The following is a 27,976-nucleotide window of genomic DNA, read 5'->3' as shown; positions in this document are numbered from 1 at the left end:
CCATAATTCTTGTGTTCATTTATGGCACCGCCGTTTGGGACATATTAATTTTCAGTATGTTAAAAGGCAACCTGAATTATCAGAAGGGTGCAAATTGAACAAATGTACTAAGTATTTGGATTGTACTGCATGCAAAAGGGCGAAGGTTCATAGATGCAGCTATCCCAGTTCAAATAGGAAATCTGACAAAGTATTCCAACTTGTGCATATGGACCTATGTGGCCCAATGCCTGTTGCTAGCATGGGAGGTTCGAGGTATGCACTGTGTCTCTCAGATGACAAAACAAAGGTTACATGGTTTTTTCCTCTCAAAACAAAAGCAGATACTGCAGAAACAGTTAAAAATTGGGTTCATGCAGTAGAACTTGAATTTGGTACTAGAGTTCTTGCTTTTCAGACAGACAGAGGGTCAGAATTTACCGGGTCTGTGTTGCAGAATTTCTTTAAGAAAAAAGGAATTAAGCATCGTCTGTCTACACCTTATTCCCCCCAAGAAGGAGGTGTGGCCGAACGTAAAAACAGGGTTCTGCAAGAGTTGGCAAACTCTATGTTGTTTGATGCAAAACTTCCTCAAAGTTACTGGGCGGAAGCCTGGCAGACGGCTACTCATGTTCTGAACCGAGTATATAATTCGGTAATTGATACTACGCCATATTTTGCTTTATATGGGAAGAAGCCCAAAGTTAATTACTTTCGGGTGTTTGGATCTCAAGCCTATGTACTTATCCCAAAAGCGTTAAGGAAAAAGGGAAGTCCAAGGGCTAGGAAACTCATCTTTTGTGGGTACGAACCACATGCCAAATCTTGGAGGTTCGTGAACCCAGATGGGGATACTACAAGAGTGGTCCTCAGTAGGAGCGCTGAATTTTGTGAGCAATCCGGATGGACTCACTTACATGCTAACCCTGACATTTTGAGAGATGATTTAGGCATTTATGCTGAGAAAGAAAGTCCAGAGGGTGATGAGCCAGAAGGGGACGGTGCACATGGTTCAGATGCAGATTCTGACCAGGCACAAGGTTCTTCTCCTAAGGTAGAAAAGCCAGAATCTAAGAGTGTTCCAACATCGCCAGTCAGTAGGCCTAGCAGACAGCAAAAGCGAAGCAGGTCGCCTGCAACACCAAGCCCAAGGGAGGTATCTAAACGGAGGTCTTTATCCCTAGAGGCACGTCCAGACATAAAGTCTGAGACAGATTCTGACAGCCAACGGTCAGAGGGGGCACAAGAGGAGCAATTGCGCAGGTCAAAACGTGCCACAAAGGGCAAGCCGCCAGAGCGGTTTAAGGTGACAAGTGTATACATAAATATGGCACAGTGTGAGCCAGATAGCTATATAGAGGTACAACAGCTTCCAAGCTCAGAAGCCGCAAAGTGGCAGGAAGCAATGGAAAAAGAGATGGCTTCAATGAAGTCTCTCGGTGTGTTTACAAGTACAGAGCTTCCGAAAGGGCAACAAGCTGTAGGTTGTCGATGGGTATATCGTTTAAAGCCCACAACTACTGAGGAGTTGCAATATAAAGCCCGACTAGTTGCAAAAGGGTTTTCGCAGCGTAAAGGAGTTCACTATTCTCAAATCTATGCCCCTACTTCAAGATCGGAGTCATTAAGAATGCTTTTAGCCTCTTCAGCTAAGAAGGGAAATAAGCTGTTTCATTTTGATGTCAATGTGGCTTATTTAAATGCAGACTTACAGGAGGAAGTCTATATGACGCCACCACCAGGTTTTGAAGGAGCCAAGCCAAACCAGGTCTGGCGCCTACACAAATCCATTTATGGGTTGAAACAGTCCGCCCGTAATTGGAATTCCTGCTTAAACGATGCTCTAGAGAGCATGGGGTTCAGAAAGAGCGCAGCAGATGCGTGTCTTTATCTAAAAGGCTCGGGATGTGAACAAGAAGCAGTCTTGATATTTGTTGACGATTTATTATACAGTGGAAAGGACGATAAACAATTTGCCACAAAGCTTGGAGAAAGGTTTCAGATAAAATCACTAGGCAATGTATCTGTTTATCTAGGAGTTAAAATTCAGCAAGATGAAGATGGGAACTATTGGCTCAGCCAAGAAGCTAAGATCCAGCAGTTGCTGGAAAGGTTTAAAATGGACAACTGTGCTGGTGTTAAAACCCCAATGGAGTTAAGTTACACAAAGGATGCTCAAACTGAGCAACAGGCAGAGTTCTGTAATCCCGGGGTTTACCAGTCAGCGATAGGCAGTCTACTCCACATTGCACAGTGGACTCGGCCCGATATAACATATGCTGTCAACATGCTGTGTAGACAAGCTGAAAAACCATCAATGCATGCTTGGCAAGGAGTAAAAAGAGTTTTAAGGTATCTCCAAACTACCAAAAGGTTTCGCTTAAAACTATCAGCAGAGGGCAGCACACAACTTGAATGTTGGGCTGACAGCAGTTGGGCTGATGCTGGACCAGATAGAAAATCAGTGTCAGGAATGGCGATAAAATTTGGAAATGCACTAATTGGTTGGAGATCAAGAAAACAATCACTTATAGCTTTAAGTTCAACTGAATCTGAGTTCAATGCATTATCAGATGTATGTAGAGAACTGGAATTTTATAAGCAACTGGTACAAGAATTGTTTGGAGAATGTTCCCTACCTATCAGAGTGTGGGAAGACAATCAACCTTGTATTAAACTAGCTAAATGAGGTCAATTCAAGGCACACACAAAACACTTGGATATCCGTTATCAAAATGTATGCCAAAGTGTAAAACAAGGTTTAATTGAACTAAAGTATTGTCCAAGCCAAGAAAATCTCGCAGACGGTTTTACAAAAGCTTTGAGTCCGCAATTTCATAAATGTTTCTGTTCAGGTTTAAATTTGAATTAAGGTTGGTACAGCTCAGTGTTACGAGCGAGAGGGGGTGTTGGTATTAAAGGGTTAAGAAGCTCTAATCAAGACGCTCTAATCACTAAGCAGCTGGAGGTCGTTAGGCTTCCAGGAATGTGAGTTTGTATAAATAGTCAACTCACTTGTGTGTTTTCTCCTTTTTCCCCTTTCCCCTTTCTTTTGGGGCGTGTTTGCTGATATGTGTGATTCTTCACCAGGGTTTTTGTTTTGTGTAAATAAACCTTTTATTTGAGTTCCAAACCGCTTGCTCCAAGATTCCTTTATTGAAAAGATGCTGACTCTCCAGCCCTTCTTGAGCCGCTGTGCGAAATGCTCTGCTGTAATGGGACATTGTCGCATCGGAAGCGCACTGGACATTTGATTAGCATTAAACTAATTAAAGTTTAATGGGACAGGACTGAAATCAGTAAAGGTGATCAAGATATTACAGTATGACAAGAGGGCATAATAGACTGGGTGGTATATAAATGCCAAAGATAGATAGATAGATAGATAGATAGATAGATAGATAGATAGATAGATGATAGATAGATATGTATCTAAAATACATACTATTTTTGTTGCAATACGCTTTATAGTGCTGTGTTCTCCTGAGGGCCATTTTCCTTAACTTATTTTCCTCCTTTCATGTTTTTAAAACTTTTTTTGTTGTTCTCAGAGTGTTTTTTTAAAATTGCAATAAAATTCAACGGGGTGGAGGGAACTAATTGACATGAATTTCTTGAAAGTACTGGTGGTTGTAGAGTACAAATATGTAATGTGTGGAATCCATCTTCTGCAGTAAGAAGGCCAGTTCAGAGACAGTAACTTGTCAAAACCAAATACCAAGCATTTTATATAGCCAAAGTGCTCCAGCAGATGCATAATAAAAATGCTGCTAAAACTTTTAGGCCTGGAATGTCAGTTCTGTTTTGCTTTAGTGAAGGTCATGAAGGACACCCACATTTCCAACAATAGTCCTTGTAACTGGGGTTCTGTCAAATACTAGAACCTCTCACACCCTGACACGCTGCTATAAATGGAGATTTAATGCTCTTTCATTATGCAGTGATCAATACTTTTGCTCTTATAAGCCCATGTGCTTGCAGAGCAGGTACATACAGCTGGTGTAAGTCAACTAGCAATACCACTAGAGGGCATACTAGCATAGCCTGTAACGGACATAATAAAATGAGCAAATCTTAGAAACCTGGGAACCACTTGCCCACAGAACCTCCGTCTTGCCAGGATTCAAACTCATTCAGCCTACCACTGCATCCAGACACCAATCCAGTATTGGGCAGCCATTTCCAGCTCGGATGTTACAGAAAATTAAGAGTTGAGTATCATTGGACACCTTGCTCCAAAATTTCTTATGACCGCTCCCTACTGTGTTCGTATTTGGAAGTATTGAAGCAAGGGACGAACAAGATACTCTGTCTTAGATTGTAACTCTGCTTTTGGTGTATCACGTCATCAGATCTTGCATTCCTAAAATGTGGTTTTGGAAGTGATTGGAAAATGGCTGCATAGGCACAAGAAAAGCAGTTGTGAGCAGCATACTTGTATTTGCACATGACATTAGAGGTTTTTGCAAGATATGAAAGCACACTATTTCACACGTAACAGAGGTGGTGAGGAGTAGGAAACATGAGAGACATGTTTGTTGTGCAGCCCCTCCTTGCTGCATCTCCCATCACACTTGGAGTTACTTTTGATCGAGGTCAGAAATTACTGTACCTACTTGCACACCACCAGAAAGTTCTTTCTTATTGTGGCTGTTCACGCAGAAGCAATTACACTGGGGTGTTCATTACCCCCTGCAAGGCACAGTTGTATGCAGGCTATTGCTAGGATATTCCAGACAACAGAGGGGACATGCATTCTTATTATGTGGTCATGCGGGGTAAGGATCATTTACATGTTACTGTGTCCATGTGAAATACTGTTGAAGGAAATGGATTTTTCACAGCACACCCACGCAAAAAGTACCTGAACAATTATTTTATTAAAGGTGCCTTTGCACAGTGATTTGCTTATATTCACCAATTGTCACTAGTATTATACCCATATATAGTAGTATACAGCACTCATAAACTGTATATTGTTGCTCATCTTTTCTCCCATTCTGTCCTCTCTCTTTGAACAGTTGAAGTTTTAAAGAAGATTGACATTCCATCTGTCTTTATTGGTGAAACATCAGCTAAGTCTCTTAAAGAATTCACCTATGAGAAAGGGTATGCAAAGATTTACTTTTATTTTAGTTGTTTGTGAACTGTTATTATCTAGTGATTTTTCAAACTTTATATGGATTTTTAAATCAATAAAGTGTGATTTAAATACTTCAATAAAATGTGGCACAACCTTTTTTGTCGGGGGAAGAATGTGGATATAGGACATAGGCAAGAGTGATTTATATTCAGCTACCTTAACATGAATTTCACTATCAATCCTTCTCCTTTTTTCCCCCTTTAACAGAGGCCATATTCTGTTAATCCCAGAGTTCAGCCTTCCTTTGGAGTACTACCTAATACCATTCCTAATTATTGTGGGAATCTGTCTCATCCTTATTGTTATTTTTATGGTAAGTATAACCTTCTCTCCTGCTCCCCTTCCACAAGTGATATAAACATACTGCTGTTGTATTGCTGGAATCCGTTTAGCCTACAACTTACTTGATAGGGTGCGTCTTCTTTTTTAAAATGAAATCAGCACACTAAAGCTCTTAAGACATACACTAAGAAATATCTAAAAATGGCTTTGAAGCTGTCAGCCAATTGAGATCCCTAACATGTATACACCAGTTCAATAAGAGATTCTGTGGGAATGGGTATTCATATGTATGCAACGGGCTGCAAACATGAAGTTCTGCATCTGTCGATATGAAAAGGGAAGCTGGTGTGGGTCTGGAGGTTCTTTGTATGCATCTGCTTCGGTGCCCACAAGAGATCAAAAGTGCATGTCCTTCTTTCCTTCTTACTGAAAGTTTAAATGGTGCCTTTCTCAAAATTCAAAGCTGTCACTCCCACCACTCAGTGCTTATCAGTTTGGAAGTGAAACAGTGCTGCTCCAGAATAAAGTAATGATTTACTTGGGGAACTCTGTAGGTTGGAGGAAGTTCATACATTGGTAAATTAAAATTTTAAAGAATTACAAACCCAGAACAACAAGGGCATGTGAGCTTCTAGAACTTAGGAATTGTTAGAATTGGAGAACCTCCAGCACGTGGGCCTGTCATGACCAATCAGTGGGTGCACTTTGGCCCACGAGGAATTTCCTCCCAAACTATACCTACCTGCCCATCTGTTGACATCGCTGCTGAGGGAGGACAGAAAAGAGACAAAGCAGATCTGACTGCTGAGGCAATCCCTCCATAAGGCCAGTTGGAGTTGTATATTTTATGCTACAGGTGAAATTGATAGTTTTCTGCATCACAGTTGACACAAGCATGTTACTTTGATGCCATGCTTGATTTGCAAGTTTCATGGATGAGATGACAGCAGATGCTCCAGAGACAAAACTCTTTTACTCGTTTTAGACCTAACTTTTTTTATATAAAATTCTTTGAAGACACCATGTTTTATGCTATACCCAGTGATTTTTTTCTGCTGTTATGTTGAAGACACAGATTGATTCCTTGCAGGTTAATCTAATTAATCTTTAATTAGATTGATTCCTTGCAGGTTCAGTGTCTTCCTTGTATGTAATTTTGAAAAAAAGAAGGAACCTTTACAACTCTCCTAATTGTCCTTCATCAAAAGAGAATTTCCAAAGAAGCTGCATGTGGTCCCTAAAGTGCTTGCAGCTCTTTTAGATGCTCATGTTGTGCCTTTATTTTAAAAACAATGTAAAAAATCCTTGCCTTTTTAGCCTTGCTGAGGTAGCTTAGAAATTAATGCCAGAATAACAGCGAAATGCTAGAAACAAATAGGTTTTTTAAAAAGCCTAAACAACATATTCCCAGTTAAGAGAATTATGTGAGTGTAGATGCTCACACATATATGTAGCCTATGCATGGGTTCTTGTTCATTTCATTGGGGGGAAACATCTGCTTGTACAAAGGAACATACTTTAGATCTTCTTTTTTTGATTTTAGAATGTCATAGTTACTTTTTTTCAAATTTATTTCATCTATAGAAGGAAAAAAGTAGGCTGTGTACTCATTTACTCGCTTAAAATGCAGCTAGGTCATTCTTTTTTTCAATTCAGATCAAAGCTGGGTTGGGAAAAACACACATCAAAATGCAGTATTTAATAAGAAACAGCAGGATAGATTTGGATTGTGGCTAGCGTCATGTGTACACCACTTCCCAAACCAGTGGTGGGAGTGTACTGGATGTAAGCATTAAACACAATCCTCAGCTTTCTGGGGATTTCTTGAAGCAGAGCTGGCCATCTGAAGTTGAATGGACAAAGATGTTTTAATCTTAGAAATTACACTTTCAGTTCTTCTATCATACATTAAAGAACAACAACCAGAAACAATGCTGACCTCAAAGGGTAACACCATAGAACATAGAATAGAGCTGCTAGGAGACAACTGGTCAAATACAATGGAATTCAAACTCCCTAGGGAAGAAGTACCACATGTTATTTAAAAACAATTGTATCCCTGGGGACGCTGCCTTTGATAAGCTTACTGTATGTGCAATTAAAGGAAGACACTGAATTGCAAACCTCTGGAGAATTTTTCTGTGGAATACACAGCTATGTACTATGTCTAGTTTCTCTAATGTACGTATCAGTCTGAATCATAGAAAAGAGGCAAAGCAAGAGGAGGCGATACCCAAAGATGATAAACCCAGGGTTGAACTTTCAGTAAAGAATATGCAGGCTCCATCTCTCAACTTTTTTCCACAGCCACAGCTGAGCCCAGAGCATGAGATGTAGCAGAGAAGGGCAATTTCCCAGCCGCCTCTTTGGCATCTTTCCACAAAGGATGGGTGTACATTCTCATTTTCAGTATAAGTAGCCACTTAAAAACTCAGCGCATAGCAACTCTAAGCACATGGGAGCGACAGAGTCATTTGTCGCATCTGGCCACAGCACAGTGGCTCTATTTTCCTGCAACCATAGCTAAAGGCTATAAAGCAGATGGGGAGATGGCTTGAATACAAACTTGCAATGAATCTGATGGAACACAGGTGAGAGCTGTTTATTGAACCTGCTCTGTGGCAGTGATGAGGGTGAAGGGTCATTATTTTTCTATTGCCATTTCATCTTCATAGTTCTGTCCAGCTGAGCTTTTCTTAGTGGCTTTAGGTCCTTCCTCTTTTTTTAAAAAAAAATTGCATTTCTATCCCACCATTTTATCTAGGGAGCTCAAGGTGTTGTACATGGTTTCTCCCCCCACCCCTTTTAATCCCCACAACAACCCTGTGATGTAAGTTAGGCTGAGAGTGAGTTGCCGAACGTCACCCAGATAGCCTAGTGGAGATTTGAACCTTGCTTTCTCAGGTCTTAGTTTGACATTGTAACCACTACACAACACCAGCATTTTGACCCAGCAGAAGAAGTGAAAGACTCCTCATAGGATATGCACTTTGAGGGTGGAATTGCTCACATCAGCCACAGCCTGGAAGCCACTATTGAGGCAGTTCAGTCTATGATTTATCCACAGAGCATCTGGTTCTGATGGATTATTTTGTTGAGGCCTGAGGATATGGGCAAAGTTAGATCTTTCCTACATGACATTGTGTAGGTAGGAGCTGACCAGCTTGGTTCAAGAAATCAATGCTTTGTTTTGAGGGAGGCGGGTCAGTCCCATCTGCATTAAAGGAGGTAGGAGTGCAAACACTCCTGGAAAAAGTCATCCCTGGGCATAAAAGATTGTAACAGCTTGGCTAGTGGGTAAGAACCATTCACTAGGCAAGGTGCTTGAGCAGATGGTTGCTGTACAACCCCCTAACTCTCAAATTATAGTAATTGTGTAGATCTGTGTCAATCAGGTTTCAAGCCTGGGTTTGGTCCAGAGATTGCTTTGGTCGCCTGATGGTAGGAGGGAGACTGGGGAGCATGACCCTGTTGGTTCTTCTAAATGCACTAGGTAGACTTCTTTAGAGCTTGTCACTTGTCCAATAGCTATACTAGAGCTGCTTTGGTCTTATAGTAGCCTTGAGTAGTGGCGACTATGATGACTTCAGAGAAGATGAAGCAATATAACCTTGTGGAGGTGTTGGTGTGCAGGATAAGGATATGTACATAGGTTTTTCATTCCCACTATTGAGTCATGTTTTCTGTGTGGCTGATTTTGTCTTTCTTCTTTTGAACAACTGTTCTCAGAATGAAAGGAGACTTGAGTTGTGTGGTGTATTACTCTTAAAAGTTTCCGTCTTCTATTTCTGTCTCTTTCAAGATCACAAAATTTGTCCAGGACAGACACAGAGCAAGAAGGAATCGGCTTCAAAAAGATCAGCTTAAGAAGCTTCCGGTACATAAGTTCAAGAAAGGTAAGTGTGGCTTTTTAGAATTGATTGAATAATCTATGCCATTTTAGAGCTACAGATGACACAGGCTAATTTTGCTAAGGCTGCAATTTTATGCATATTTACCATGGAGTAAGTCCCATTGAATTCAGTAGGGCTTGCTTCTGAGCAGAACGGTATAGGATTGCAATGAAGAACTCTACATTGAGTTTTCAAACCTGAGCAGGTTTGATGTAGATTGAATGGCATCACATGATTAATATTACAAAGACATTGTGTTCTGTCCCCAGCTCCTCTGGTTAAGGCACTCAGGACTGGAAAAGATCTCTGTGTAGTTGAACTGGCATTATAGGTCATTACTACTGAACCAGGTCATATATTGCTGGAGTTGGCTAAATCTTTTCATTAACTACTCATAACCAAGTTCCACAGTGGAAAAAAAGCAGGCTATAAAGGTACTTTAAAAAAATTTGTACATGATACAGTTTGTGAGGACAGTGCATGCTGAAATGCTAAATTACTACATGAACCAATAGACATTACAGTGCAACTATCCTTGTTATCCATATTGGTAAAGGTAAAAGATAAAGGACCCCTGGACAGTTAAGTCCAGTCAAAGGCAACTGTGGGTTGTGGCGCTCATCTTGCTTCAGGATGAGGGAGCTGGCGTTTGTCCATAGACCGCTTTCTGGGTCATGTGGCCAGCATGACTAAACTGCTGCTGGCGCACAGAGGACTATGACGAGTGCCAAAGCGCACAGAAACACTGTTCACCTTCCCACCATAGCAGTACCTATTTATCTACTTGCACTGGCATGCTTTTGAACTGCTATGTTGGCAGGAGCTGGGACAGAGCAATGGGAGCTTACCCCATTGCGTGGATTCAAACCATGACCTTCTAGTTGGCAAGCCTAAGAGTCTTGGTGGTTTAGACCATAGGGCTACCCGCATCCTATCCAATATGGATAGGCCAAATGAGGACATTAAAATGAAGGACTTACTAAGGTTTTTGTAAGTGGTGGCAATGCTGTCTGGCATGTAGCCATAGTAGAAATAAGCAACTGGGGCAGAGGACAAAAAGTTTTATGCCATATGGTGGAAATGCAATGGCACAGGGTTGAAAAACACTCTGCCAGCTGCATCTTTACAAATATGATCTTCAGGATTCTGTATATACTAATTGTGCTCCTGATCATCTGTATAGACAGATTGAATCACCTCTGGAGTCTCCTGGACTGTACTTACACATTATGTTGCATTACTGTTGGGAGGGGAAAGGAAAGAATAACATAATTATCACCTTAATACTAGCAACTGGTTTATGTGGGTTGGGCAAGTTCATTGGTTGCAGATCAGTGTTGTGTATTTTAAAACTAATTAAAAAATTAAAATTAAAACTTGTGCAAGTAGCCTATTCACATGAGCTTCTTTGGTGATCACTTGTAGCCGAGTAAGAGCAATGAGCAGTGTGATATTAAAAAAGGAAACTTTTGTGTGATTGCGGTTCCTCTTCCGTGAGTCTGTGACTTACAACAGCACGACCATGATCGCTTGCAAGTCCCAGACTCCCACAGAGCATTGTTTGCATGAGTAGCTTGCATAAGCAGTTATTTGTGTGTGAGCCAGTTGCAGTATGACCTGACTGCTAATGTAGCCTAATAGTTTGGACACATGAGGACACGGGAGTCTTGATTTTTTGCTTTTGAAAAAAGGAAATATGTTTAATCATTGTATACGCACTGTTGTATGTGTTTTACAAATCAGTTATTAAGTCAAGAACTGAAGGCTTATGCTTGAATTGGCTCATGTTTCCCTTCAGTCTCTCCTTTCCATTACAACTGTGATGACTGTATTAGTCAGGCACAATCTGCAACCCTTTCCCCAACTCCAACATTCAATGAACCAATATGAAGCCCTTCAGTTCTTGGGGAGGAAGAGTATGTATCTTTTTGCCAGTGTTTTTGCTCTACATGTTTTGCCTAATTCATTGGACTTTCATCCTTAACCTGTAGCATGCAAACAACTGAGGGGGAGATTTTCACTGACATTAAGATAACTACAACATTGTCATTGGCAACATGAAGAATATATGAGGCTTACACATGGGCTTGGATTTCAGGGCAGAGCTGCACCCTATTTGCTGTTCGCCCTTGATTGCCATCTTCCATTATTGAGGACATTGCAAAGCAGATGTTCAGCTGAAAAGAGTGCACAGTGTCATATACAAAGTTAGTTTCTCATAAAAAAATAATGAGGCTGATATTTGCTGAATATTTTTGTTTCTCGGGCTTAAAATTTAATAGAAAGGAGTGTTAATTTATTTTCCTGATAAGGATTTCTGATGGAGATGAATTAAAGAGGACAAATATGCAAGGAGAATTATTTTCTTCTTGTTGTATTGCATGTTATTTTACTGGGTTTGCCAGTATGCCTTGCTTATGGAGCATGGGAGGGGTGTGGTAGAATTGTGGTATCCATGTATGTGTTTAGTAAGCATGTTGCTTTTTGCTTTGCTTCATAAAAGTGGAAGAGATCTAATAGGCCACAATATCATACCCAAGGCTGATGTCAGCAGGTGACATGTTTGGACCATTGCTGAGGCTGACTTCTGCTGACCCAGGCCTTGTTTTCCAGTCAGCCCCCACTGCAATTGCTCAAAGTTGCCCACCATAATGCTATTTCACTGCAGGGCATTGTGGGTGATGATAATGGCAGCTTGCCTTATGCTCTTTAGAGGAGTGCAGTCATTGTCCTTTCATTATATGCCTGCCCATCTGCCACTGTGTCATGGTGGAAATGAATAGGAGCAGGGTCACCCACTAATGTTTAGGAGGCCACATTGACATAGGGAGCCCCATGCTGAGGGTCCCCTCAAACCTGGAGACTGCTCTGATCAAACCTTTGCTCTAAGGTATTGCCAGTTTTTAATTGACCTTCATTAGCAGAGATCTGACAACTAGAGTCAACTTGCATGTGTTTGCTGCCATGTGGAGGTACCTCAAAATGTGAAGTGGTATAGAAATGTCACGAGAACATACCTTTTCCAAAATTTGGGAGGCATGGAGATGAAAGATTCCTCTTTCTGAGAAGTGTACCGTGTATTTATTTATTTATTTCACAAAATTTATATGTCACTTGATTGTAGAAAAAACCTCAAATTGCTGTCACGAGTTTGCACATATAACTGTAACAGGTCTATATATAGAATTGAGTTCTAGAGTAAGTGCTGATTTTGACAGCCAGGCAAGTCTGTTAAATCTTTAAAGCTGTTGCTGGGTGCTTAGAATAGGAAGTCAACCCTTTGCCTAAGAACTGATTGAGGAGGAAAGCAATGGGGGAAGGAAGACAAGGTGTAAGGCTCTTCAAGTTAAAAAATCTGTCTGGTACTTTATATTGCTGGAGGCACACATACGAACACTTCAAATATGAGTGGAATAACACTGCTTATCGTGGAAGAAACACATTCTCCTAAGCACTTCTGAAGAATAACATCCATGGGGCTTAATGGAGGGGCACACTGCAAATGCTCGGCCTTTGGGGGCGGGGGGAGAGAATATTTCTGATGAAAATAGTCCCACAAAGCTATTTGCCACACAGGTGCCCATATGGTATTTTTCTCTCTACAGGGCAAATGCTGACTTAATAGCGCTGTAAATACTTGCATGTTTTGCCCTACATGGCAAATAGTAGCTTTGGAGTGTTGTGATTTTAATCAGAAAAGTGGCATAGAATAATGTGTTACATACCCCTCCTGGTGCTGCAGTCCTGATCAGGTGATCTTTAAACTTTAAAAAAATAATAATTGCAGGAGATCCCATGACACACTTCCCAATGTCACATCTCGTTTGGCCCTGAACAGCCAGAGCTGCTGTGAGGGTATTTGGAGGGCACAACTCTTCCCTGTCTAACCATTGACAAGAGTAGTGCTCCTTTCATGGTGACAGGTCTGCCACAAGTTAATGGCTAGATTCCAGGCAGTTCTTGTTTTATGTACTAATTTCAGGCACATATAAGCTGCTGTATTAGCTGTCCCCATGAACACAGCCACAGGCTTCTGAGATGGGTGCCAGCTGAAAGTCCTCAGGCACATACTATTTTTATTTGTTTCCACTTTATTTGAATATTTGAACTCTCCTAATGGAAAGCACATTCCAAATTACTATAAAAAAAATAAATTCCAATGCCAATTGATTTTTTAAAACAGCAAATAGACTAGGCTTTACAACACTGATATTTTGTGTTCTTTGGAGGCAAGACGACAACCCAGAAATCTTCTGTAACTCCAAGGAAAGCTTTTGGATTATTCTGTTGCTTTCCCTTGCTCATCTTTTCCTGAAGTCTTGTAAACAACTACATTTTTTTTTATTGTAAAGGCTATTACTAACTGCTAATGCTAATTAATTACACTGGAGCTCTCCAATGTGTGACATTTAAGGTGCAGTCCATTTATACTCAAACACACTGCCAAATTATTGTTTAACTGTACAAACCGCTGGAAAAGTGATAAATATTTGATCAAGGGGCCTTTGTGGAATCAACTGAGTGGGTGCTGTATTGAATCTATTATTGATGGAGACAGTAGCATAGAGCTCTTCATTCTGGTCTTCCATGATAGGCAGAATCACAGCTAACTCAATTCATTCAGTCTTTCACAGGTTTGGAAGAGCATCTGAATCTTAAAGATGAATTAGCACCCCCCCCCCAGGGGGCCCCACTCTTTTCCATCATGGTAAAAGCCAGAGAAACCACAAATATCTTTTTCAATATGAAATGTTAACTTCCTGAGGGTGAAATGAGTAGAGAGAGTGTGTGAAAAATAGAGTAGATCTCCACTTAGACCAGCAGTTCTCAAATGGCACGATTTGGTATGGGTCTTAGTAGACCGCCACATTCATTAATTCATTTTACAAATCAAAGCACATATATATATATGGAAGTCATATTTTGATAAATGTAGTCTTGTCTTTCTAATGTAATGTGCTTGTGAGCAAAGTTCTGTGAAATCAGATGTTAAAAGTTTCAGCTCAGATTCAGCATTCATCCCACTTGCTGGCATTAATTCCCCATCTCCTATAACCAGTACATACTATTACAATCACATGGTGGCCATTACTTCTCAAATAATGGTTGCATACTTTATATTTCCCTAATCTGCCAGGTTAGAGGTGCAGAATACATGCATTTATTATTTCATATAATTCATCATCTAGAACACATGGACCAAACATCTACTAAATTAATACACTGGGCAATTCCAGCATGGCTTCTGCAAGAATAAGACCCATCTAACCAGCCTCTTAAGAGTTATTTGAGAATGTCAATAAGCACATGTACAGCATGTATACTTAAGACTCTCAATATGCTTTCTATACAGTCTCTTAAAGATTCCTAAGTGAGCTTAGCAGTTATGGATCAGTAACTGCTTGAAGAGCAAGAAGCAGAGAGCAGGAATGGACAGTTCTTACAACAGAGGGATGTAAGACGTGGGTTCGTCCAAAAATCAGTTTAGGAACCTCTTCTTTTTAACTTGTTCATAAATAGTCTGGAGTTAGAAGTGATCTGTAAGGTGGCCAAGCTTGCTGATGACACCATATTGTTCAAGGTGATGGGGGGGGGGATGATTGCAAGGAACTCCAAAAGGATCTCTCCAAATTGGCTGAAATGGGCATTAAAATCACAAATGCAATTCAGAAAAAGCAATGGTTAAGTGATGTACATTGGGGCAAAAAATCGTAACTTCAAGGAAATGCTAATGGGGCCTGAATTGACCATGACTGAGCAGGAATGAGACCTTGGAATTGTAGTAGATTGCTCGATGCAACTAATGTGCAACAGCTGTGAAAAAGAAAATTCCCTGTGAGGCATCATTAGGAAAGAGATTGCGAATAGAACTTCCAGTAGCATGATTCTGTTACTTGAATCTATGGTTGAGCTGCAATACTGGGTAGCATTCTGGTCGTGTACCTCAAAAAGGTTACTGAAGAGCTGGAAAATGTGAAGAAAAGGGCAACAAAAAATAGAATGTGGATTGAGTTGGCTTCTAAATGGCAGGCAGAGTCTCCAGGGGTGGAGGAGGCTTCCTGCTATAGACCTTCGCCCTCAAAACTATTAAGACTTGGCAGTGCCCTTCCTCCCTGCTTCTCCTTGCATATTTGCTTGCGCTTGAGTGAGCCATACCCCTGCGCCCCCCGCCCCCGTGCATGTTGTTAAGGAACACAATGTTTTTAGTATGTACAGGCAGACATATTTCTTGCCACTTTTCAGTATGTGCAAGGTTTCTTATAGTTATTTTGGAAAACAGCCATCTTTAGTGTGACCCCCTCCCCACTCAAACTGCTTTAGTTAGCATCAAGATAGAAGCTAATATTTCACTGGTTGTTAATGCCATTTGCTAAGTTGCATATAAACTGTGTCAACTTCCCGTAGGAAGACCTAAGGAAAAAACCTCTAAGCCTGTTGGGGGAGGTGGGGAATAGGGCACATTTCAGTCTTAATTATTCTTCAAAGCTCCTTTAAACAATGTGGTAGCTCTGAGTATGCTGGCGTCTAGACAGAGCAAGCCTGAGTTATCCCTGGTGTTGCCTACAGAGGGAAACTTGTGTGATGGCCAACTCTAGCCCCATATTGGCTCTTTGTCAGGTTTGGCAAGAGAGGAATAAAAATGGCTTGATTGTTGCTAGATAAGATTTCCCAGGACAGTAATGCAAAATGCATTAGCACCAATAACAACAGCTTCAGCCCTGTTGATGCTAAAGGATTAACCTTTCAGGGCTTTCCTGGTGCTTATTTGGATGGGAAGTAAAGCAGCAGCTCCAGAGGATTGTAATCTTGGTATTAGGCATTCCTGGGTTTTCTTTCAACTGCAGCCTACTCTGCTTGCAGAAAAAGCATTGTGTGATTCCTTGCATTCAGATGAGGCTAATTAGTCAAACTTTTTAGAAAGGGAGAGGGATCCAGCTATTCCTTCGCTGGATTTTTGCTTTAATTCTGAGCCAACAGTTCTTGGCTGTTCTTGGTAGCTTGCATTTGGCATGAGGGGTATTGTGCAGGGATGGCCTTACACCTGTCTCACAGTAGTAAGGGAAGAGAATCAGACCTTTCTTTTATTATATGTGATGCATTTCTTAGCATTTAGGATGTAGAGCCTGAAGACTTGGTCAGGCATTTTCTGTTGAAGCCAGCTTTTCCTATCAAGACAGGGCTTGTGGAGTCTTTGTAGAGACTGCCGTTGCTGTTGTTAGTTGCTTTTTTTGAAACTCAGAGACTTGCAAAAAAATGAACACTAAAAACAAGGATAAAACAAGTTAAAATACACAAGTAATATAGAAAAATTAAGATACAGAAGCCTGGGATAATAAGAATGTTTTGCCTGGCACGTAAAAACACATAGTGATGGTACCAGGTGGGCCTTCTTGGGGAGAGCATTCAGTAAGCTGAGAGACCCATTTTTGTGTTGCCATCCTCTGTGCCTCGCTTGGAGTGAGCACTTTGAGAAGGGTCTCAGGTAAAGAACACAGGTTCTGGGTTGGTTCATGTGTTGAGAGGCAGTCCCTGAAGTGTTAGGATTCTGAGCTGCAGAAGGTTTTATAAGCCAAAGCCAGTAGTACTTTGACTTTGGTCTAGAAACCAATTGGTAGGCAGTGCATTCAGGCCAGGATTGGTGTTAAGTGCTAGGCAATTTGGTCTCAGTGAGCAGCCTGGCTGCTGAGTTCTGCACCAGGTGTCTCCATCGCATGACCACCTTTTTAACAGAAGGCTCTGTCTGTACAAGTAAAAGAAGAGACACACTGATCATGTCTGTTGGATTCAGTAGGGAAGCCATTCTGAGGGGGTTCATGGTTTTGAGACCTACAACTAATTTTGGGAGAAGGTGGTGTTTGAAGGTGCCTAGGGTAGGCTGAAAATTCTACGCTAAGTAAACCTTATGTGGCAAGATTGGGAAAAATTCCATAAATTCATATAACTGGTTTAACTGGTATAGTTAAACCAGAAGAAATGTTGAACATAGTTTATCATGGAAGTCATATTAAGGATGCTGACAAAGAAGAAAACAGTGGTTTGTGTTATTATAAACTAAAGTAATATAAGTACAATTCTGTCATTTAGAAATTGTGTTATTCTTTCAAATGGGATTGTCCTTTATCCTGTTACTGTCCATTACTGGCCCATCTGCCTGACTTCAAAATACTGTATAACTCCTCATATGGTTCAAGTCTTAGTAATTTTATTTTCATGGCTCCCATTGTTAGTATCTTAAAACACTTCAACTGTACAGGTATTTAGCAATATAAGGTTTACTAGGGGTTGCTGCCCCTGCTTGTGTTGCTCAGATAGCTCAGTTGGTGGAACTTGAGACTCTTAATCTCAGGGTTGTGGGTTCAAGCCCCATGTTGGACAAAAGAGTTTTGCATTGCAGGCGGTGGTACTAGATGACCCTCATGGTCCCTCCCAACTCTACAATTCTGATTCTAACCAGTGCTCTCTTCTTTGAAGCAGTACGTGCCGGCACACCATACAGTTGCAACTCTTTTACAATTGCCAGACAAGTTCCTGGAAGGTGCTTTGGCATTTCCATCCCATGTTACACAAAACATTGCAAAATACAAAACCACACCCAATGCAAAGTGTTGTGTGCACTTTGATGCACACACAAAGCTTCTGAACAAGTCCATGCATGTATTTGTCAGGTGCCCATCCGTTGAAATAAATAGGGAAAGGAGAACTATTGTATATAGAGGAATTGTGTATGTGTGTCTGAGCTTGGATGTTTATAACAAATGCTGGCTTGGGGTACAAGGATGTATACTTCCTGGTCTTACCATGTTAAAAGAATCAGAACTATTCCCATTAACAATTAGTAAACTCCAAAGGGTAATCATCTAAGCTGATAAATTAATATCTAAGCAAACATAAATTCACCATAGGTATCTTCCCTTTCAAATTGTGTACTTTCATCATATTGTTGGTTTTTATATTTATGTATATATTATACTCTCTCTCTCTCTCTCTCTCATACACACACACACACACACACACACACACACAGTCATGTTGTTATTATTTATTAATAATTTTAGGAATCATGACTCCAACAATTAACAAATTACTATTCTGTTGTAAAAATATTAAGATGTCTTAGATTGCTTAACCTCTCTACAATTATAGTTTCTCTCCAGGACTAGAAATGATACACATTGCTCTTTCTGAGAAAAGATCAAAAATAATTTTGGTATTGTAGGCAGCTCAGAAACATCGTCTAATGAAACAAGAGCTCTAGTTTCCTTGCAGCCTAGTGTTATGCAGATCTCAGTACAGGGCTCTCTTCATGACTATTCTCTACTGCGTTTTGGGCCCATCTTCACCCATTTTTCTTACACCTTACCATAATTGGGGTAGCAGCACTGGAAGCTACCTTAAACCCACTTGAAACACTGCTTTATTATTATACTGACGGGCTGTGGCTCCAGCATTTCATACAGGGATTTCAGTACTCTCTGGAGGTTCCAAGGACAATACAAAGGTTCAGCATTCTCAGTATTACTCTATGAGAGAAGCCTGCATTTAGCAGTATTTTAAAATGTTATGGAAAGTGACCCTGTAAGAATGTGAGAAAATAGCATTAATAGCTTAACATGAAGAAGAGATGAGACACAGTAATAGAATAAAAACGAAAGAGACAACATTTCATCAAATTAATTGTCCTGCATTCTAAAACAGCCTTGCAGGATTGAGGAGAAATTCTCCGTAGAGCCAGTTTTCTATCTTATACTTGAGTTTCCACTTTTGTAATGCAACTTTTATTCCATTTTTTTCTGCTGCAGGAGATGAATATGATGTTTGTGCCATTTGCCTGGATGAATATGAGGATGGAGACAAGCTCAGAATCCTTCCTTGTTCTCATGGCAAGTAACTTCATTTGGGCTTGATGTAAAAATGCAACGAAAAAGAAATCAAAACCTGTGTTGTTGTTAACAAATCCTTTTAGTTGTCCAAGATGCACAGTGAAATACAAGGGTATTGTTGGGACTTCTGAAAATAATAAAACTGGAAAAAACCATCCCTTCCTACTTTCATCTACTCAACAGGTTGTTTAGTATGTGGAGTTAAGCAGGAGAATAGTTTAAAGTACTATAACGGACAAATAAAATTGTATTTGTTCAGCAGACTGCTGCAAAAGCACAGATGGAATGGCAACTTTTCCAGGCAGCCCAGTGCTAATGGCAGTCAACACTATCCAAAGAAGCAGGTGGTTCCCCTCCCCTGGAGTCTGTACCACTGCCAAATGCATATGCCAGATCATGCATATGCTCTGTTTGACTGCTCTCCCATGTCAAAAACCCTTTCCTATGAAAAAACTGGCATGCCAGGAAAGTCATGTAGCAAATTCAAGGAGTGCATACAACAATGGCCAACAGCAATAGCCAGATAGAAGTCCTGTCTAGTGAGGTTTCTTTTTAATATGGGAATGGAGCCACATTCAAATATGCTATTTCCTACTTACATTTGGAAATGCTAATCTGAGGAAATCTATGCACGCTTACTTATTTGAACAGGTAGGTCAGCTAAACGTTAGGAAGTGTTACACACATCAATGCCTTGATTGCAGCTAGAAAGTGGTGTTTGCATAATTTGCTCCCTCCCTGATTAATTCTGCTACCTGAGAGACTGACAGTGTTATGTCTGCCTTAATCCAGAATAACTTTTCTCAGTAATAGGCTGAAGTATACATCTAAATGAGGGCAGTACATGCATTTGATTAGATTGAGTGCTGCAGACGGGGCCCCTTTCACTTTTAATTTTATACAGCACTTTGTGCTTTTAAGCAGTCCGACAAAAGTATTTTCCTGATACCCAGTGCCACCTAGAATTCTGTACAGGAACAATCAGGGATTTCCAGAGGGCTTCTAAAAGTAGCAGCAATGCTGAGCTAGATGGGCCAATTATTTGATTTGGTACAAGGGAGCTTATACCAAGTCAGACCTTTGGTCCATCCAGTTCAGTATTATCCACACTGACTGGCAGCAGCTCTCCAGAATTTCTGAAATGAGATATTCCCAGTCTTACCCACTGATGCCAAAACTTGAACCCAAAATCTTCTGCTTGTAAATGTCCTCTAATATTCAGCTTTAGCCCCTTATTTTCAAAATTAATTGAAGCTTGACAAATGTTCTATTGCTGTTCCTCCATTGAGGATAACACCTAAGCAGCACATGGTTGATTTTTTTTTTGGGGGGGGAGTGGACCCCACTAAGCTACCTGCTATAGAACAGGTAGGGGTTTTGGGGCAGTGTTGTGTATGTTTTATCATGAAATATAAACCACCCTCTTTCTAAAACTACTGATGAAGTTAAGTGATTCTCTCTTTCCCCCCAAATAGCATACCACTGCAAGTGTGTGGATCCCTGGTTGACTAAAACCAAGAAAACATGCCCAGTCTGTAAACAGAAAGTGGTCCCTTCCCAGGGAGATTCAGACTCTGAAACGGACAGCCAGGAAGAAAATGAAGTCTCCGAGAACACTCCTTTGCTTAGGCCGCTTGCTTCCGTCAGCACTCAGTCCTTTGGGGCGCTGTCAGAGTCTTATTCTCACCCAAACATGACCGAGTCTTCAGACTATGAGGATGAAGACGACGACGACAATGAAGATATTGACAGTAGCGATGCAGAGAATGGAATGACTGAAGAGAGTATAGTAGTCCAGCTACAGCCCAATGATGAACAGGATTACAGAATGGCAAATACCGTTTGAACTTCAGAACAAATGGTGTTAACTGAACTCCTCTGTCCAGAGAGCTCTACTTTTATGTACACATACATAGGGAAGCGCATTGTGACCCTCCTGTTGCTTCAGTAGAAGCAGCTGTTCATATAGTGTTCTATATAGTTTGATCTAATTACAGGTTTCTTTGTTGTTGTTGTTTTGTTCCCATTTGTCTTTTGAAGACAAGCGTTTTAACTGGACTTCACAATGGTAATGAGTAACATGGGGCACTCCCATCACTAGGGACGACAATGCACACAGAAAGAGATGTTATTTCAGCACCTTGTTAAAATGGAGTTTAGCCAGGACAGTAAATATTTTTTCTTGCTTACAGTGTGTTGGTAAGCAGAGGTTATATTGACAACGTTATTTATTACATGTATGGTACGTTCTACCCTGCAAATCCAACCAAAAAAAGTATATGGGTATGTGTCTGAGGGCTTTTCCTAGAACAGCTAGTACTCAATGAAAGAACAAGGTAGGCTTGTTTTAGTATTCATTTATCAAGAGCTTCTCCAACAGATGAGGGAGATGGGCTTTGATCTCCGTAGAAAAGCAATTTGCCTGCCCTTCCCATTATCCTATTGTGCTTGCAAGAACTGCTGGAAGTAGTGAAAGAAGTTTCAGCATCACTTAGGCTTAAACATCTCCTGAGGAAAATAATCAGGATACAAATGTATTCATCTGGCACACTTCGCTAAAAGCAACTCAGTTTATTCTTAAGACAGGGGTGGGGACCAATGCAGAAAGGCACCATCAGGCCACACCACATATAGAAATATGGAATTTTGTGTGTGTGCTATTGATTCTCAAAGGATATATACCTCTATACAGAGCATTTGAAGATCCATTAGTCTGCTACAACTATGCACATAGAAAAATTAAGTATTGGATTTGAAAAATGAGTGCTTATAAATATCTAACAGAATTCTACTTACAGTATATCATGGAAAAAGATAAATTATATACAATTGTAACTATGTAGAAAGTAGCCACACTTCTGTATAATTAAACTGCAGAGATTTTTTTATATGGCCTTGTATAGGAAAGTTTGAAAGGATGTTAATAAAACATGTTTTCCACTTTAATACTGTATGTGAAAGAACTACATAACTGAGTGTTTAAAAACTGCAGTTGAACCAAAATGTAGTGGATTGCTGTGAACACAGAACCACAAAAGCAATCTTCCCAGAGGATATGCAAAAGGGGGGTGGGGGAGGCGCGAGAAACTGTGTTCATGCAGTAAGAACCCCCCCCCCCAGCCACTATGTGGCATTCAGGCAGCAGCATTCCATTAATGGCAGACACACTGCCATTATCACTTTGCCATCTCTGAGTAGTTACAACAGTAATGGAGAAACTGGCCTTCCAGGTTTTGCTGGACTACGACTCCCATCATGGGCAGGGCTCAGGGGTGATGGAGCAGTAGTTCAGCAGCATCTGGAGTCTCCACCCCCTGTTTATAGTGTTACATAGCTGTTCTGTGTTATTTTCAAGCAAGAAATGGTGCAGAGGCTGCAGTCAGTGGGAGCTGTGAGCCAGTATAATAAAGTAAACTTTTGGGAAATGCTTGTGGGCATCAACCATATTACCTGCTGAAGATTTAACCTAGTTCAACTGTTGAATGCATAAGTATTCACTCACATTGCAGCAAATAGATTTTAGGGCACAACACATCAAGAATTACTTGTGCAAGCCTGTTGAAATCAAGAGCCCTATTAAAAAGCATATTTTGCTTTTCATTTCCAGTGACCAATATAGAACCAAGAAAATGAACAGTATATGTTTGTCACTTATAATATGCTCAATTCTAAATTACTCGTTGCAGTTTCTGTGTTAAGCATTGTGCAGTTTTTTTAAAAAACAACACATAAATATAAGTCTCTCTTTAGCCTTAGTGCATCAATGCCCTCATCCATATTCAAATATCCTGTCTTAGGGAAGCCTCTGTCAACTTAAAAGAAATGCAAACGCTGTCAGTAGTCTTCTCACAGCAGCTGAGAAATCATTTCTGCAAGTTGTGTTACTGTGGTAGCTGAGGAAAGGTCACTCAATGTGACTGGAGGAAAATTAAGATAGTGGGGGTGGGGTGGGGGGACGACAACACACAAATGAGTCAACAATCATTAGATGAAGGACTCTTCTCTCCCCCGCCACACATGCATACACACTCAACCTGCTTACAAAATACACGATATCACTAAAGTCCTAAAGCTTTTAGGGCACAGTATCCCTATTAAAGCTAATGGGCAGTAATAATATAGATTGTGGGAGTTTACTATAGATCCCCAAGCCAAACGGAAGACATAGATGATGCCTTCCTGGAACAGATGGCCAAGCATGCAAAAGGAAGGGAGATAGTAGTAATGGGGGACTTCAATTACCCGGATATTTGTTGGATGTCAAACTCAGCCAAGAGCATAAGGTCAAACAGATTCCTCACTGGCCTTGCAGACAACTTCATTGTCCAGAAAGTGGGAGAAGCAACAAGAGGAACAGCCATTTTAGATCTGGTCCTAACCAATGTTGATGACCTGGTTAGTGGGGTAGAAGTGGAAGGATCATTAGGCGCGAGTGATCATGCTCTTCTGAAGTTTACTATACAGCGGAAAGGAGCAGCCAAGCATACTAGGACTCAATTTCTTGACTTTAAGAAAGCCGACTTCATAAAACTTAGGGAAGTGCTGGGTGAGATCCCATGGACAGTAATACTAAAAGGAAAGGGAGTTCATGATGGCTGGGAGTTTGTTAAGAGGGAGATAGTAAAAGCACAACTTCAGGCAATACCAATGAGACGGAAACATGGAAGGTGCCTAAAGAAGCCAGGGTGGCTATCTAAAGAACTTTTAACTGAGGTAAGATTAAAAAAGGATGTGTACAAAAAATGGAAAAGGGGGGAAACCACCAAAGAGAAATTCAAACAAATAGCCAGCACGTGTAGACACAAAGTCAGAAAAGCTAAAGCACAGAATGAACTCAGGCTTGCTAGAGAGGTTAAAAGCAACAAAAAAGGCTTTTATGGGTATGTTCATAGCAAAAAGAAGAACAAAGAAACAGTGGGGTCACTCAGAGGAGAAGATGGTGAAATGCAAACAGGGGACACAGAAAGGGCTGAACTCCTCAATGCCTTCTTTGCCTCAGTCTTCTCCGATAAAGAAAACAATGCCCAACCTGAAGAATTTGGAGCAAATGATTCAGCAGAGGAAACACAGCCCAGAATAACTAAGGAGATAGTACAAGAATACTTGGCTAGTCTAGATGTATTCAAGTCTCCAGGGCCAGATGAACTGCATCCAAGAGTTCTTTTAATAAAGAACTGGCAGATGTGATCTCAGAACCACTGGCAGTCATCTTTGAGAATTCCTGGAGAACAGGCGAAGTCCCGGCAGACTGGAGGAGGGCAAATGTTGTCCCTATTTTCAAAAAGGGGAAAAGAGAGGACCCAAATAATTACCGCCCAGTCTGACATCAATACCAGGGAAGATTCTGGAGCAGATCATTAAGCAAACAGTCTGTGAGCACCTAGAAAGGAATGCTGTGATCACCAATAGTCAGCATGGATTTCTGAAAAATAAGTCATGTCAGACTAACCTGATCTCGTTTTTTGACAGAATTACAAGCCTGGTAGATGAAGGGAACCCAGTGGATGTAGCCTACCTTGATTTCAGCAAGGCATTTGACAAGGTGCCCCATGATATTCTTGTAAAGAAGCTGGTAAAATGCGGTCTTGACTATGCTACCACTCAGTGGATTTGTAACTGGCTGACTGACCGAACCCAAAGGGTGCTCATCAATGGTTCCTCTTCATCCTGGAGAAGAGTGACTAGTGGGGCGCCACAGGGTTGTCTTGGGCCCGGTCTTATTCAACATCTTTATCAACTACAGATAGGTAGCCGTGTTGGTCTGCCATAGTCAAAATAAAAAAAATCCTTCCAGTAGCACCTTTAAGACCAACTAAGTTAGTTCTTGGTATGAGCTTTCGTGTGCAAGCACACTTCTTCAGATACACTGAAACAGAAGTTGCCAGATCCTTCTATATAGTGAGAAGGTAGGGAGGGGTATTACTCAGAAGGGTGGTGGGAATGGGAGATTGGCAGATAGCTGAGATGAGCCTGCTGACGACTCTTAACGACTGTAATAGGTCTTACAGGAAAAGGCAAGGGGTGAGAAGGTGAATCACAAAACAGAGAAACCAGTAGGAGAACACTTCAATCTCCCAGGACATTCTATACAAGATCTCAAAGTAGCTGTTTTACTACAAAGGAATTTCAGAAATAGACTGGAAAGAGAAGCTGCTGAATTGCAACTCATTACCAAGCTTAAAACCATGGAGAGACCTGGTTTGAACAAAGACATTGGATTCTTATCCCATTATACATGACTAAGCCATTTCTCACCTTCTCACCCCTTGCCTTTTCCTGTAAGACCTATTACAGTCGTTAAGAGTCGTCAGCAGGCTCATCTCAGCTATCTGCCAATCTCCCATTCCCACCACCCTTCTGAGTAATACCCCTCCCCACCTTCTCACTATATAGAAGGATCTGGCAACTTCTGTTTCAGTGTATCTGAAGAAGTGTGCTTGCACACGAAAGCTCATACCAAGAACTAACTTAGTTGGTCTTAAAGGTGCTACTGGAAGGATTTTTTTTATCTTTATCAACGACTTGGATGATGGACTCAAGGGCATCCTGATCAAATTTGCAGATGACACCAAACTGGGAGGGGTGGCTAACACCCCAGAGGACAGGATCACACTTCAAAACGACCTTGACAGATTAGAGAACTGGGCCAAAACAAACAAGATGAATTTTAACAGGGAGAAATGTAAAGTATTGCACTTGGGCAAAAAAAATGAGAGGCACAAATACAAGATGGGCGACACCTGGCTTGAGAGCAGTACATGTGAAAAGGATCTAGGAGTCTTGGTTGACCACAAACTTGACATGAGCCAACAGTGTGACGCGGCAGCTAAAAAAGCCAATGCAATTCTGAGCTGCATCAATAGGAGTATAGCATCTAGATCAAGGGAAGTAATAGTGCCACTGTATTCTGCTCTGGTCAGACCTCACCTGGAGTACTGTGTCCAGTTCTGGGCACCACAGTTCAAGAAGGACTCTGACAAACTGGAACGTGTCCAGAGGAGGGCAACCAAAATGGTCAAAGGCCTGGAAACGATGCCTTATGAGGAACGGCTAAGGGAGCTGGGCATGTTTAGCCTGGAGAAGAGGAGGTTAAGGGGCGATATGATAGCCATGTTCAAATATATAAAAGGATGTCACATAGAAGAGGGAGAAAGGTTGTTTTCTGCTGCTCCAGAGAAGCGGACACGGAGCAATGGATCCAAACTACAAGAAAGAAGATTCCACCTAAACATTAGGAAGAACTTCCTGACAGTAAGAGCTGTTCGACAGTGGAATTTGCTGCCAAGGAGTGTGGTGGAGTCTCCTTCTTTGGAGGTCTTTAAGCAGAGGCTTGACAACCATATGTCAGGAGTGCTCTGATGGTGTTTCCTGCTTGGCGGGGGGTTGGACTCGATAGCCCTTGTGGTCTCTTCCAACTCTATGATTCTATGAGATTGTAGCCCTTAATTTCAAAAGTCTTGTGGCATTTCAAAGACTTACATTCATAAACTAGAGCCTGCTTCTTCACCATGAAAGGTTATGGCAGCCCATCTTGACATGCCTTCCAGATTTTTGGACTATAATGCCTATCAGTTCCAGCCAGCATGGCAAATAGTGAGGGATTATGGAAGGGGTAGTCCAAAACAGCTGGAGGGCACCAGTAGCTCTGCACTGCATCTTTCACTGCATATAAAATTTAAATGTTTTTAAATATCTTAGTTTTATCACTCGTGTTTTTGTCGCCCTGGGCTCCTCTGGGAGGCAGGGTGGGATATAAAGTTAACCAATAATAACCCTCCCTGGCCCAGTGGTTCTAACAGGTTCTATAGTAAAGTCATTACTGATAACAACTTCATTTAGACAGGGGGGGAAATTCAATAGTTCATCATGTGCATGTTGCATCAACCATTGCATTGGGTCAAATGTCTTGCAGGGGATGCTTTCCTGGACCTTGAGTGATCATTTGGAGTGGCAAAAACCTTAACAGTGGGGGAGCATATCCCCAATTCATTTTTAAAAAAGCATATTTTGGCAAATGGCACAGGTGAGGTTCAATACTATCTCATAGGAGGGCAGACTCACAGAGGTGTGGGTGGTTTAATTCCTTATGAAGTTCAATGCATTTTGGCTATTACTGGTACGGTATATAGGCACATGAAAGTAGCAGACAGCTAGCTACATGTGATTCAACACCATCTCATAGCAGAGATACTCCTGGAACTCTGATGATCCAAAGTTCATTTTGGAATGTTTGTTGTCTGTTACACATGTTCTGGCTAATATTTACATCATTTCATTATGTTGGCTGTTAATGAGACATCAAAAACTTTGACAAAATTCATAGGTGTGGGTGCCATGGTTCATGAGATAGAAGCTGTATGCCAGGTGACAATTTTGGGAAGTGGCTTTTGCAGTCTTTTACCAAGTCTTTTACATGTCTTCCCAATCTTCCTGCACCCCTGTTGCAGTCTAACTGGAAACTGCAAACCATAACATAGGACTCTTTGGTAAGGACAGCAACAGAAGTGCATGAGGAGCTGAATAACCATCAATCTGGTTCCTTCCTCATGACCATGGGTAGGCAAACTAAGGCCCGAGGACTGGATTCAGCCCAATTGCCTTCTAAATCCGTCCCCCGGACGGTCTGGGAATCAGCATGTTTTTACATGAGTAGAATGTGTCCTTTTATTTAAAATGCACCTCTGGGTTATTTGTGAGGCATAGGAATTCGTTCATTTCCCCCCGCCCCCCCCAAAATATAGTCTGCCCCCCCAAAAGGTCTGAGGGACAGTGGACCGGCCCCCTGCTGAAAAAGTTTA

At 41.1% G+C, this 27,976-nt stretch overlaps 1 protein-coding gene across 2 annotated transcripts in view; it reads left to right on the top strand.

The window, feature by feature from the left end:
* Nucleotides 1–22,124, top strand: part of RNF13 (ring finger protein 13) — a 51,479-nt gene extending 29,355 nt beyond the window's left edge. For both annotated transcript variants that reach the window (XM_081008241.1, XM_081008242.1), the window contains exons 6-10: nt 5,001–5,088; nt 5,330–5,435; nt 9,207–9,300; nt 19,098–19,178; nt 20,654–22,124. In XM_081008241.1, the coding sequence (XP_080864367.1) occupies nt 5,001–5,088; nt 5,330–5,435; nt 9,207–9,300; nt 19,098–19,178; nt 20,654–21,024 (740 nt within the window). In that variant the 3' untranslated portion in view covers nt 21,025–22,124. The remainder of the gene's footprint in view (nt 1–5,000; nt 5,089–5,329; nt 5,436–9,206; nt 9,301–19,097; nt 19,179–20,653) is intronic.
* Nucleotides 22,125–27,976: the final 5,852 nt, after the last annotated feature.

This window comes from Podarcis pityusensis (assembly GCF_964106645.2).
Source record: "Podarcis pityusensis genome assembly, chromosome: 5".
In the NCBI taxonomy this organism is placed as follows: Eukaryota; Metazoa; Chordata; class Lepidosauria; order Squamata; family Lacertidae; genus Podarcis; species Podarcis pityusensis.
This window is presented reverse-complemented; position numbering and strand designations above follow the sequence as displayed.